This window comes from Channa argus, chromosome 21, assembly GCF_033026475.1.
Source record: "Channa argus isolate prfri chromosome 21, Channa argus male v1.0, whole genome shotgun sequence".
Classification (NCBI taxonomy): domain Eukaryota; kingdom Metazoa; phylum Chordata; class Actinopteri; order Anabantiformes; family Channidae; genus Channa; species Channa argus.
Window position 1 is genome coordinate 15,561,520 of NC_090217.1, and position 12,115 is coordinate 15,573,634.

The 12,115-nt window shown below is 38.2% G+C and overlaps 1 protein-coding gene across 13 annotated transcripts in view; it reads right to left on the bottom strand.

The window, feature by feature from the left end:
• Positions 1-105: 105 nt before the first annotated feature.
• nav3 (neuron navigator 3) overlaps positions 106-12,115 on the bottom strand; it is a 361,175-nt gene continuing 349,165 nt past the window's right edge. For all 13 annotated transcript variants that reach the window (XM_067489701.1, XM_067489702.1, XM_067489700.1 and 10 more), the window contains 7 exons: positions 11,351-11,505; positions 10,987-11,058; positions 10,226-10,422; positions 9,865-9,983; positions 9,356-9,559; positions 2,898-7,792; positions 106-801 (listed from right to left, as the gene is read on the bottom strand). In XM_067489701.1, the coding sequence (XP_067345802.1) occupies positions 7,673-7,792; positions 9,356-9,559; positions 9,865-9,983; positions 10,226-10,422; positions 10,987-11,058; positions 11,351-11,505 (867 nt within the window). In that variant the 3' untranslated portion in view covers positions 106-801; positions 2,898-7,672. The remainder of the gene's footprint in view (positions 802-2,897; positions 7,793-9,355; positions 9,560-9,864; positions 9,984-10,225; positions 10,423-10,986; positions 11,059-11,350; positions 11,506-12,115) is intronic.

Sequence of the window (12,115 nt, forward strand, 5' to 3'; positions counted from 1 at the left end):
AGTGCATCTCCAGCAATAGTGTGCCTTGCAAGGTTTTATATGACAACATATTTTAAAATGTGTGTAAATATTATAAAATTCCAACTAAAATCAAATAGTCACAACCAGGTAGATAATAAACTTTATTAGGATATTTCTACATGTGCAAACTTCCAAAGATTTTAGTGAGCTGGAATCATAAGATGGTGTTCAGGTAAATGAAAATGTTGCTGTTGTATTACTGAGCCTATACAGAATCATCACATGGGTTGTCGGGACAAACTGAAACACATTTCCATATGTTGGTCTACATAACAACAAGCCGCAGAGAAGATAAGGGTTAGCTGCTCATCAGGTTAACTGGTAAATCATAGATAAACAGCTAGATGCTATGCAAGTAAAGTTTATTAACAGTGGCTTATTGATCTAAAAAACAGGTCTGCTCCACTGGGTGACATTCATACTGATAACGCAATAGCACTTTATGCAGATACATTTTATAAGTCCTCATATTGCCATTGCTACTTTTAGATAACTCGTGAATGTTTACTTTTCCCTTGGTAACAAAATAAACCAGTCCAGGAGTGACTCAAGTGCAACTGGGAAAACGTCATTGTGGAAATGAGATTTGTGGTTCACATCTCTGATATCAAAGGAGAATGCCAGATATATAAAACGTTTAGTTCCATGGTCGTCTTTGGTAACTGTGAAGAGATATCCAATAATGAAGTATGAAATTTGGTCAAAGCTGGGTTAGCATTCCAACAGCAGGGCAGGAACAGTCTGTCTCCATATCTTTAGGGTCCACAGTCAAGGATAATTCTAAAACAAAAATAATCACATATAAGACAAAGGTTAAAAACCAATTAAACCCACTTACAATGCTCAAATACATAAAAAAAAAAATACAGATGATTATAAATATTGAGGAAAATGTTGCAGCCTTGTGCAAGTGTCTCAAACTGCTTTTACAGGATACAGTCAAGGCTCAATATTTTGATCCAACTGATTATAGAATGTAAGCTTTATGAGTCCATGCTCTGCATTGGGAAATTTAAACAGGTAAAAACAATGATTAGTTGTACCACTACAACAAATCCCTCAGATCAGAACAGACAATTATTCAAAATGCACATCAGTTTAATTAAAAAAAAAAATATATATATATATATATTAATGCATTTATTATTTTTATTTATGTATTTATTAATTACACATAGTAGTCATGAAGGACAAGCACATACATTTCTGAGGTTAAAAAAATGATGGCAACATTAGTATGTACTGTGTGTATGTGTGTCATTCATGACTATTGTGTGGAAGAGTATGTTTCTTATCATCGATCATCAAATTTGCCGATTCTATACTTTCCAAAAATAGCTAGCTATCATTACTGTATGTACAGGCTAACTTGGGCAAGACACTGAACCCCAAGTTGCTCTTGGTGGTGAGTGCTTTGGATAATAAGTGGCACACATCCTATGCCTTTGGTTACATCGTCAGTATGTACTGTTGAATATTTATTATGCTTGTGCTTGAGAAGTTTTTTATGTGACCTTGATAGCTGTCTATAGCTAATTCACTTGTCAATTAAGTAATGTCATAATTATTTGTATTCTTAAAAAAATCGTTTGTATACATACATGTACATCACCACTTTGACATAAGAAAGGAATTTATGTGACATTTTGTAGGCTGTGTGGATGAAGGGTTGTCACTACATATTGTTGATTATTTGCTTCATTTTTTCTGTAGTTTCACCTTTTTAATGTGTCACTAAACCTGTTGACTACTAACACAAAACACATGCAGCCTGAAAACTAGAGTGTGTATAGAAGTAACACAGATGTGCAAAATGTAACAGGCAATTTACTTTAGTCACTGTTGCCTGACTACTCTACCTCTGTGGTATGACTTCAACATTCAGTGCATTCAGAAAGTTCTCAGATCCCCTTCACTTTTTTCCACTTTTGTTATGTTGCAGCCTGATACCATGGTTGTTTAAGTAATTATTTTCTCTCTTATTACACCATGACAGTTGAAACTGAATTTTAGAAATCTCTGTAAATATATGTTCAATGGGGTTCAAGTGAGGGCTCTGGGCCACTTTAGGACATTCAGAGTTGACCCTAAGCCACTTCTGCATTGTCTAGCCTGTGTGCTTAGGACTGTTGTCATGTTGTAAGGTGAATCTTTAGACCCGATCTGAGGTCTTGAGCACTATGGGACATGATTTCATTTAGTTTTCCATTAACCCCAACTAGTCTTCTAGTCCCAGCTGCTTAAATAACTAAATAAATAAAACACAACTAAAGCAAACCACAATGATCCACACAGGATCTCTGGACCTCAGTCAGAATGACCATCAGGTTCTTTGTCCCCTCTCTTACGAAGACCGTCATCACTGATAGATCAGTTTGGCCGGGTAACTGGTTGGCAGAGTCCTGGTTGTCCTTCTATAGAGGTGTGTCCATTCAATTTAAGTCACCACAGATAAACTCCTGTCACGTCTCAACGTTTAAAAGAAGTGGGAGGCACCTGAGCTGAATTTGAAGTGTTTTTTTCCTTTTTCCAGTTATTTGTAAACATTTAGAAATTCAGTTGCTTACTTTGTCATTATGGGGCACTGAACGAAGATTAATGAGAAAAAATAAATGTGAACAATTGTAGAATCAGACAGCAACATAACAAAATTAAGAAAGCGAAGAACGTCTGAAAACTTTGTGAATGCACTGCATGTTTTTTTAATAACAGAAAGTGGATCTGACAGACATTTATTATTAATATACACCAAAGTCGTACTTTACATACTCGCTGAGCGAACAAGTCAAATGTAGCATTAGAAGCTCAGTTGGTTGGTAGGTTAACAATTTCCGTAGCCGCCCTCTGTTAGCAAACTACAAACCTCTGCCACTTACCTTTTAGGGGACTAGAAAATAAATGACGAGAAAAAACGCGATGTCAAAGAGTACAAACGCCCAAAAGTCAAACCAGTAGGAGTGTTTCGGTAAAGACACCGAAGCTCCGTTAGATTTAAACAGTTGACTGTCTTCTTCAGGCTCCGTCACAGGACTCGCTCCTCGTCCCATCTTTGCTGTGGCCTCAACGGTGAACGACCCGGAAGTGAATACACGTAGAATATATACGTCATTACCTTTGATTGACGTGTGCTCATGTCGGAAGGCACTAACATAAGTTTCTACTCTCTGGGGCGCATAACATTCAGCATCTTCCTTCCTTAGCTCATTACAATTTCTGTCCTCTATCATTGCTATTTATATTACAAATATGCAATGAATTGATTTTTCTATAGAACATTTTTCTAATTTGGAAAACATACATCTATTACAGCCTGTTCTTTTAGTCATATTTGGGTCAATAAAACTACTGGTACTGATCGAATGTATAATGAAGTTTTCATATTTGAATTGATTCTCTTTAATGTCTTTATGTCAAGTTTCTTTATATAAACTCACATTTGATTATTCATACTTGTACAAAAACAATGTTGCTATATATATTAACCAATAACTCATTTAGTTACTCACTACTTTGTTTTCCAGAAATAACAGTTGTTTCTTTTCTTCCAGAAATAACAGTACTTCTACTTAAGTAGTTTTTGTGCCAATCTACCTGCTTCTGGTGTCTTTACCTGCTAGTCCATTTACTGCCCAGAATGAATCACACAATTGTATTTCAAGTGCACACAAAAGACAAAAGCATGTAGTTTGTTTGTGTGACACCAAATACCATTTATTAGGGCTTTACAAAGACTACAAAATCCTCCAGATGATTTAAATCACTGTCTCTGTCTATTTACATGATATGTTACATACAAATGTACAAAATATAAAACATTTAAGGACAAATGTTTGACCCGAAAAGAATAAAACTCGCTCTCAATCCAGAGTAAATGCTATGTTTTTCAACTGAGAATTCACTGCAAAGTGTTAGGTGGGAAAAATTACCAGCTGATCATCAACACTATGGCGTACACTGTTAGTGGTGTCAAAGTTCTGCTAGTTTGGGAACTAATGGCCTATAACAGGAGTGCAGATTAGCTGGGAGGGTGAAAAAAGGGAGATCTAAGCTCGGGTTTGATACATCAGTGTCTAGGTAAGGAGCAACCTGTTACCATTGTAACTACACCCTTAGCATGCAACTACACACCCTTGCTGGCCAAGTTGACTAGATATATGTGCAACCATCAGAGGCTTGGCTGTAGAGGCGTTTGAAGCTGAACACAGGTAGGATTGTAGAAGGTAAGATTGTCCTGAGGTTGTGACAACGTAGGTCTCTGATGGGCTTTGACTAGTAGCACCTGTTGGATGTTGGTAAACGCATACAGTACGGTGTCAGGTCAGCTTCAGTCACTCGGACAGCTGGCAAGCCTAACGTGGCGGTAAGCTTGGGTTAAAATGTCCAGAGAGGAAGTGCTTCTAAGGAACAACAAGCATTCCTAAACACAGAGAGGGTCCCGAGAATATTGGGGGGGGGGGGGGGGGGGGGAGGGAGACTGGAAAAGTGCCTCTTTTTTTTTTTTTTGTTCTTTGTCTGTGGATTTAGTGAGTTAAAACTGTTTTCTTACTGTACACTGTATGCCTCCTGCATAGGCAAAACATCCCATCACCACAAGACACACGTCTGTTTCCGACAGTGTGTTACGTTTTTGCATTTTTTTTTTCTCTCCATTTTCAAAGTACAATAATTTACTCAGCGGATTAAGCATACTGTAACATCAACAGGGCAGAATGCATCTTTGATTCACTGTGCAAGACTTAAGTATTTACAACCCACCCCAACCAAAGTGTGCAAAACCAACCCACTCATTAAACAAAGAGAGGACAATCAAAATTTAAAATGGCTTCCGTCCAGTACACGCATATGTAAAGGTAAAGGTCTCTTCTTAATGAATCTCCTTTAGAAAGCTTCATAACATGCTCGTCAGGCTAAAAAAAAACCCAAAACAGTTTGGTTGTGCTCCTGTCAGTTCAAGTGAGCCCAGATCAACTGGGCACAAAACAACAACTAAAAAATACCCCACCCCTTTTAAATGTTTTTACAATATTGATCAGTTTTTAATTCAGTGACAGCTCTTTTATATTTTAGCTGTCAGAAAACAAGAGCAAGCTACTTGGAGGAAGAAGGATCAACAAACAAACAAACAACAAAAAAAGCAGTTTTTCCCACCATAAGCAGCATCTTTGACATAGCAGGAAGCAGATCATTATCATCAACCTTTTTCTCACTAATAGGAGGAGATGCCTTCCAAACTTTTGCACATTTAAGGCAGTGAGAAAGCACCAGTATCATTGTTCCCTTATTCAGCACTTGAGCTGATGTGATTAACTTGCATCACCAAATACTTTTAATTATCTTTTGGTACCTCAAATGAGATTTCAGATGGGATGCTGACCTAGCTAATCAAGCCTGAATTAATATTTCATTTAATATTACTGATATTTTCTTGAGGGATCAAACAGTGTCACAGCTCATTTCTGCTCAGGTGAAAGTCCAGAAAAATGTCCCTGTTGCTAACGCGCCTGCTCGGTTCTCCAATCAGGCCAAAGAAAATGCCACAGCAATTCAACTGTTTGCAAATGATAGTTAGATACTGTAAGCTACTTCCCTGTAGCCTGTCAAGCTTCCTATTCCATTCCAGCTGATTTAAACCTATATTAATTGTCTGAAATACGCACTTGATAGCCAAAGCTGCATGTCTCAAGGAAAAAAGTCAGCATCCTCACAAGCTATTGATACATTGCCACGAATCAACACTTTTGTGGGCTAGAGCTAGTCAGAATTAGGGAAAATAAAACAAAATACCATCCTAAAATAACCATATTTGGCTGCCTGGCTTGCTTTTTTAACAAATGTGTTTGAAGAGCACGGTAGCATCATCCACACAGTGGATGAGGTTAAGCTAGTGAGCCAAACATGTTAATGTTAGCAGCTAACAGTAGAGCATTCAGACAACATGCTCTAACTTTTTCAAATATCTCTCTTACTACATGTCATTGTGCACTGCCTAAATCAGTAGATAACTCCAAAGCTTGACAGACATGATGTCACAGCATAATGTGGGGACGGAATTTAGCAAATGATCAGCTGTAGTTTTCTGGTGACCCGAAGAGGGCACTGCCTCCTATTGTTAGGGTGAGTTTACAGCCAATGAGTGACAACAAGCTTCAGAGTGAGAAAGGCCGAAAAAAGAAAAAAGTTTACAATCATGGTGAGCTCAACATTGTGAAAGAGAGTATGTATAGGTGTGTGTGTGTGTGTGTGTGTACACATTTGGCAGTAAATAAAAAAGAAACATTGGCACTTTCCATTTTTCATTCACAGTAGCAATCAAGCTGGATGACACACAGAAAATGCGCTTTTGTTGTGCTTACAGTGCAGTGAGGAGCGGCTTGGCAGTGCCCGGCACTGAGATGGTTCAGGCCAGGAGACCAGCAGCACGATGGACCGCTGTGCTGAGGCCAGGAGAGATGTGGGTCAGTGTGTTATGATAATGTAACTCATGTAATCCGAGTCTTGCTTTGCTCTCTGGTTTCATATCATTCACATATGGTGCCATCACGAAGTTGCGGAATTGCCTTTACACAATTTTTGTTCATAAAGAGTAAAGGCACCCAAAAAGGTGATACAGTGGTAAACAGCTAGATTTAAAAACAAAGTGTCCCTTAAAACTAACCTTTACTCCAAAGCACTAACTTCGGAGGTTCCAGGTCAATTAACCACAACAAAGACTTGTCGCCTGACTTTTCCAGACATTACTTAATCACAAAATATTATCCTAGTATATCTGTGATGAGCCCAGTTTGTAGGTGAAGAAACAAAAAGCCATTTACAGCCATACTAACAACCTCCAATATGGCCACTAGAAGGATTACATCACCCAATAACACAACAGTATTCTACAACTTGCCTCCCTCAGCAAATGTGGTCAGGTACCCCAGAGATGGTAGAGATACAGTGCCCTGTTTAAGGACACTTTGGCAGGCTGGACTGTTAGTCAAATGTGAACTTGAACCAAACAAAGCCTCTGATTATAAAGTCTCCTCCTGCTGTCTAAGTCTAAGTGCATTTAAATGTGTGTATGTGTGTGTGTCTATGAAAAGCACCTCTGTAAACAACAAAAGACATAAACAACAGACCCCCCCCCCCCACCCTCCATTGTAAACATCTGAAGATATAATTGGGTAAAAAATAAAAGTCCAGTTTTGAGTTTGTCATGTCAAATTTCTGCTATTCTCCTTTTTCTCTAAAGTTATGGAAGCTGATGCCTAAAGTTAAATGAATGGAGTCAATGGAGCACAGTCATTAACTCCTCAGAAGTCAAAGGGACTAAAGTCCCTTCTTAGGCATTGCAGTCCTGCCCACACATATATGAAATGCTGTACTGAATTAAAAATGACTACCTTCAACATTTGATGTCAGTAAAATAGAAATAATCCAACTTATGGGACTGTTTTATCATTTTGATAGCGTTGGCAAATGCTTTCTAAAACATAAAATAATTTCATTTAATATTGCACCATCATTATGTAAAAATAGGTCAAATGGTGGGTATACCATTCTGGATAATAAAACTTTTCATATATCATATATCTTTGCATTATAATGGTGGTGTCTGGTAGCAGTGGAGGTTCGAAGGTTCCCAGGTTTAGAGGGTCCAAGAGTCTTGGTCTCATAAAGCCGACTCAAGTGAGGAGTCCAGCAGGTCGTCATGGTGACTGGTGCTGTCGCTGTCGCAGCTCTGTGCACTGGAGTAGTTGGCTGCCTCCTGCAGTCGTAGCAGCATGTTCATCTGCAAACACAACAATCACATAAATCATGAAAGCTTCAGATAAAGCAGGTTGATTTTCATAGGGGCTGATTATATTTGCAGCTCACTTGCTTTAGGATAAAAGTGAAAATTATTTTTTGCTGCACTGAATGTGATTTGTTGCTTTGTTTTGTAACTCCTTTGGGGCATTCAGAGGTGCCTCTGCCACTAGTCTCCTCTTGGCATCTTTTCACTCAGTTGATTGGGGAGTTCTATTGTCTTCTCTGTGTAGATTTTCACCAGGATACTGATCCACTAATAACTGGACCTTTCAGAAACAGGTGGACTTACACTATAATCACTGCACTTAGGTGATGTCCATTTAACTAACTGTCTGATACCATCTCGCTGCACCCGTGGTCATTTGGGTAATTATTTTAAAGGGGGTGAATCTGTATTCAATCACTTTTGTTTTATATTTATAATTATTTTAATTATTTGTTTTCACTTAGAAATTTTTTAAAATGTCACCAAAAAGGCCAAATTAAATCATTGTTATAATATAATAAAAGGCGAAAACTTCCAAAAAGGCTGGGTGGGAGTACTTTTTTAGGCACTATGTCTTTCTAATCTCTGCAAGAAAATAAAAATATTTCCAAATATGCTGGACATTTAAGGTATAACTTGCCATAGATCCCTGGTTTAGTTTTATTCTACCTTTGGTGGTTAAGTTACTTTATCTGAGCATGATGTTTATACTCTTTGGTGGTAAATAACTTTTTTTTCAGTGAAGAACCAATGACACTGTACCAACCACATCCACAGCATTAAATAAAATTTTGCAGTAAATCACAATAAAACAGCGAAACTTCTCATCCCTGCAACAGAGCTAATGACCTAAATAATGCACAAGAGCTGCTGCATCTGCTGTATTGCTTCAAGTGTTCCTAAAACGAGCCTTGGCACACCTGCGCTCAAATTGATCACGCCTGGACACACACGCATACACACACACACACACACGCTAAATCAAGCCAGTAATATTTGGATGACTACCCTTTAATTCCTCTTGGGCTGCAATAACTCACCAAATGGAAATTAATTCTCTCTCCATCCATTTGCCTTCATCTCTCTCTGCTCTCACTCAAAAGCCGATTTTCTTGTTTGTGTGTGTGTGTGTTTGTGTGCGTGGTTAATTTGAGTGCAGGTGTGCCAAGTCTTGTACATCTACCATCTACTGTGGCAGCTTTACCAGCTTCTTTATTTTTGTTTTTCTTTTTTTATATTTCTCACTTAAGTAACTATGGAACCTGGTAACCTTAAACTGAGCAGCTTTGTGAATCTGTTATGTGATTTTGTGTATTGAAACATTTGATCTGACAGTTCACATGTAAAGCACAGGTATTCGATATTTCTTTGACATCTTTTTTCTGCTCGAGTTTGGCCATCATTTTAAATACAAAAATTCATCTTCCACAGAATGGTTACCTATGATGTATTTTTGCTTATCTGAAATGCTCAAAACTCAACTCTCCATAGTAGGCATCATATTACCATAGGTTAATGACTAGCAGGGCAAATTTATGTGTTTTATGTTTTCCTCACCAGTGGGTCTCCCTCAGTGTCACTCTGAGACACTTGCTTGGAAGAAGCTCCCTCCTTTGATGAGCTGTAGCCGTCGTATCCTACATCCTCCGGCCTCAGCTGGAGCAATGACTGGCCATCCTGCTGCAATGAGCTGGCGCTCCACGGATATGTGTCGCTCACCCACTTGGAAGGATCTTCCCATGCTGCTCTTTTGCCGTACAGCTGCAGCAGTGATTAAAAAAAGAAAGTGAAAGTGTAGATAAGTAAGAAAGAATCTGCTTAAATAAGGGCCTGAACTTGTGTTTTGCACCAGAGCAAAGAATCTGAATTATTTTCATATATTAAAACTGAATGGCAACAACAAGTTATGCAATGCATTTATTGAAAACAGTGCACATTTCTGTTAAATAGTGCATTGTGCTGTGATACAGTGAAGTGGTTGCAATGATGAATGTATTTCACATTAAGCACTGTAGCACCAGAGTGGTGGAAAAGCGTTCAAATTCTTGTACTTCTTCCAGTAATACCTGAAGCCCCTCCCTGACAGCCTCCAGCAGGTAGGGTACCAGGGAATAGTTCCACAGGTCAGTGAACCAAACCCGAGAGCCTTCTACATCCATTGGACAGGACAGGAAAAGACGGGGACCTGTAAGGAAAAACAAGCCCAGGTGATGAGAATGGATGGATGAAAGATAAAAAAAAAAAACAAAGACACAGAGCATTCAACAATATTTAATTCAGTCTACAATGTCTTTTAATCAATATTCAAAACATTACATTAGTACGATTCAAAGACTGAAAATTAGTGTCTTGTATGGACAGATAGTGGGGGAAGTAACAGACACCACACAGGCTGTATAAAACACTACAGTGTGTGTGGGAACTGACCTATGGTGACATCAGAGGAGCTGTGTGCTTCCAGGAAGCTGTTGAGGTGCTGCCAGGTCTTGGGGATCCAGTCGATGATTTTAATCAGGTCGTTACTGCGCATGTTCTTATCTATCTCCACCTCTATCAGCTTCCGCCGTAGGAAACGGCCCAGGAAACCTTTGACTGGCTCAGTGTGGTTGGTGCACAGCACCCACCTATAATAAAAAGGATAGTCAATGGTGTAACAAAACCAGCTAGGCTTATAAAACAAATCAATACTAAACCTGATTTCTGATTAAAGCAGCAAATAATGTGACTCGTGTTTATACCATCTATTTAAACAGTTCTTGGCAGATTTCACTTTACTATAACAGATTCATATTAAATTAATGTCTGGCTCATGATAAGCTTTCATTTCCTAAATCCTCAGCTTGTAGAAGATGCCAAGCAGAAATGATGCTCCTTAAGCACATGCATTACATTCTATTCATTTTCATTTAACAAAGCCAGTTATGCAGGAGGCATGATTACTCATTCTCTGTTGAAAAAATCTTTTTAGTTTACAAACCGTAAGAAATAGTATAACATATAACTGAAATCCATTATCTCACAGGTGAGATGAAGTTAAGGAAACAAAACAGAATCCTTACAAAAATTAACCAGACTATATAAGGTGGATTTTTCACAATTTTACAAATTCACCAATAGCATAATCTTGTAAATTCAGTGAGTGGCTCCTCAGTATAAATCAAGGAAGTGGTTAAAGTTTGATCACAAACCTGAAGTTGTGATGTAGCTCAAGGTTTGGAGAGGAGGAAACTCCCTGGTTCATGGTTCCAATAACATAAGGGCTAATGGAAGCAAAGACAATAAAATATAGATAGTCACTGTCACAACTTAGCTATTCCACTAAAAACCACTACATTAAGTTGCTGCTAGGTAAGTAATGATACAAACCAGAGATTTTTCTCCATTTGCAATGTATGAAATAATATTCTTAAAAAATATTATTTTAACATTACACACACATTTTCACATACAATTATTTTAATAATCCACTCTATTTCTGCTACAGTTCTACAGCATCCTCACTCTCCCTTTGTTATTTATTTGGCTTAGAAGAGGGGACAAGTTCCAACTCACCATTTATGGTACTTGCAGTTGAGGAAGCCATTGAATATGTCACTGAGGGAGCCGATATGATGGAGGTTGTCCAGAATGACCACAGTGGGGAGCTCTGAGTCCATCTCTGCAGAGTTACACTGTTCTGCCAGGCTGGACAGGTACTGCCGCAGGTCCTGAGAATGGCAGCAGATTGAAAGTGTACACGATTATTTGATGCAACAAAAAGTTTACAGGAACTATATGATTTTATCATATAGTTCAAATCTAAAAACAAATTTAGTTCAAACTGGTATAATTCAATTCAATTCAACTTTATTTATATAGCGCCAATTCACAACAAAGTAATCTCAGGGCACTTTACAGAATAAAGTCAAGATTATAAGATGTATGGAGAGAACCCCACAATTCCCCCTGGAGCAAGAGGAAAAACTCCCTTTAAGATTTGGTACAATTTCTACACAAGTTTAATTAACTTCTGCTTGTAAATCTGTATGCATCATTACTGACTGGGCTTCTGCACAAACAAATATAAAAAATCTACTAAAAGGATGCAAATTACAGTGTCAAAGATGCTGTTAACATTATCAAAACAACTATGGCAATGCAGCTCACAACCTGAGCTCCATATGTAAGTGTATTTTCCTCATGCTCATCAATGATGAAAAACATGAGAGGAAGATGTCACATTGCAAATTCAGTTCCTCAGAATGAAGGCACAAAGGCTTTTTTTACATCTGCAATTTCTTATCAGCAGTCAGTACCCATACAGGGAGAATTCCATGA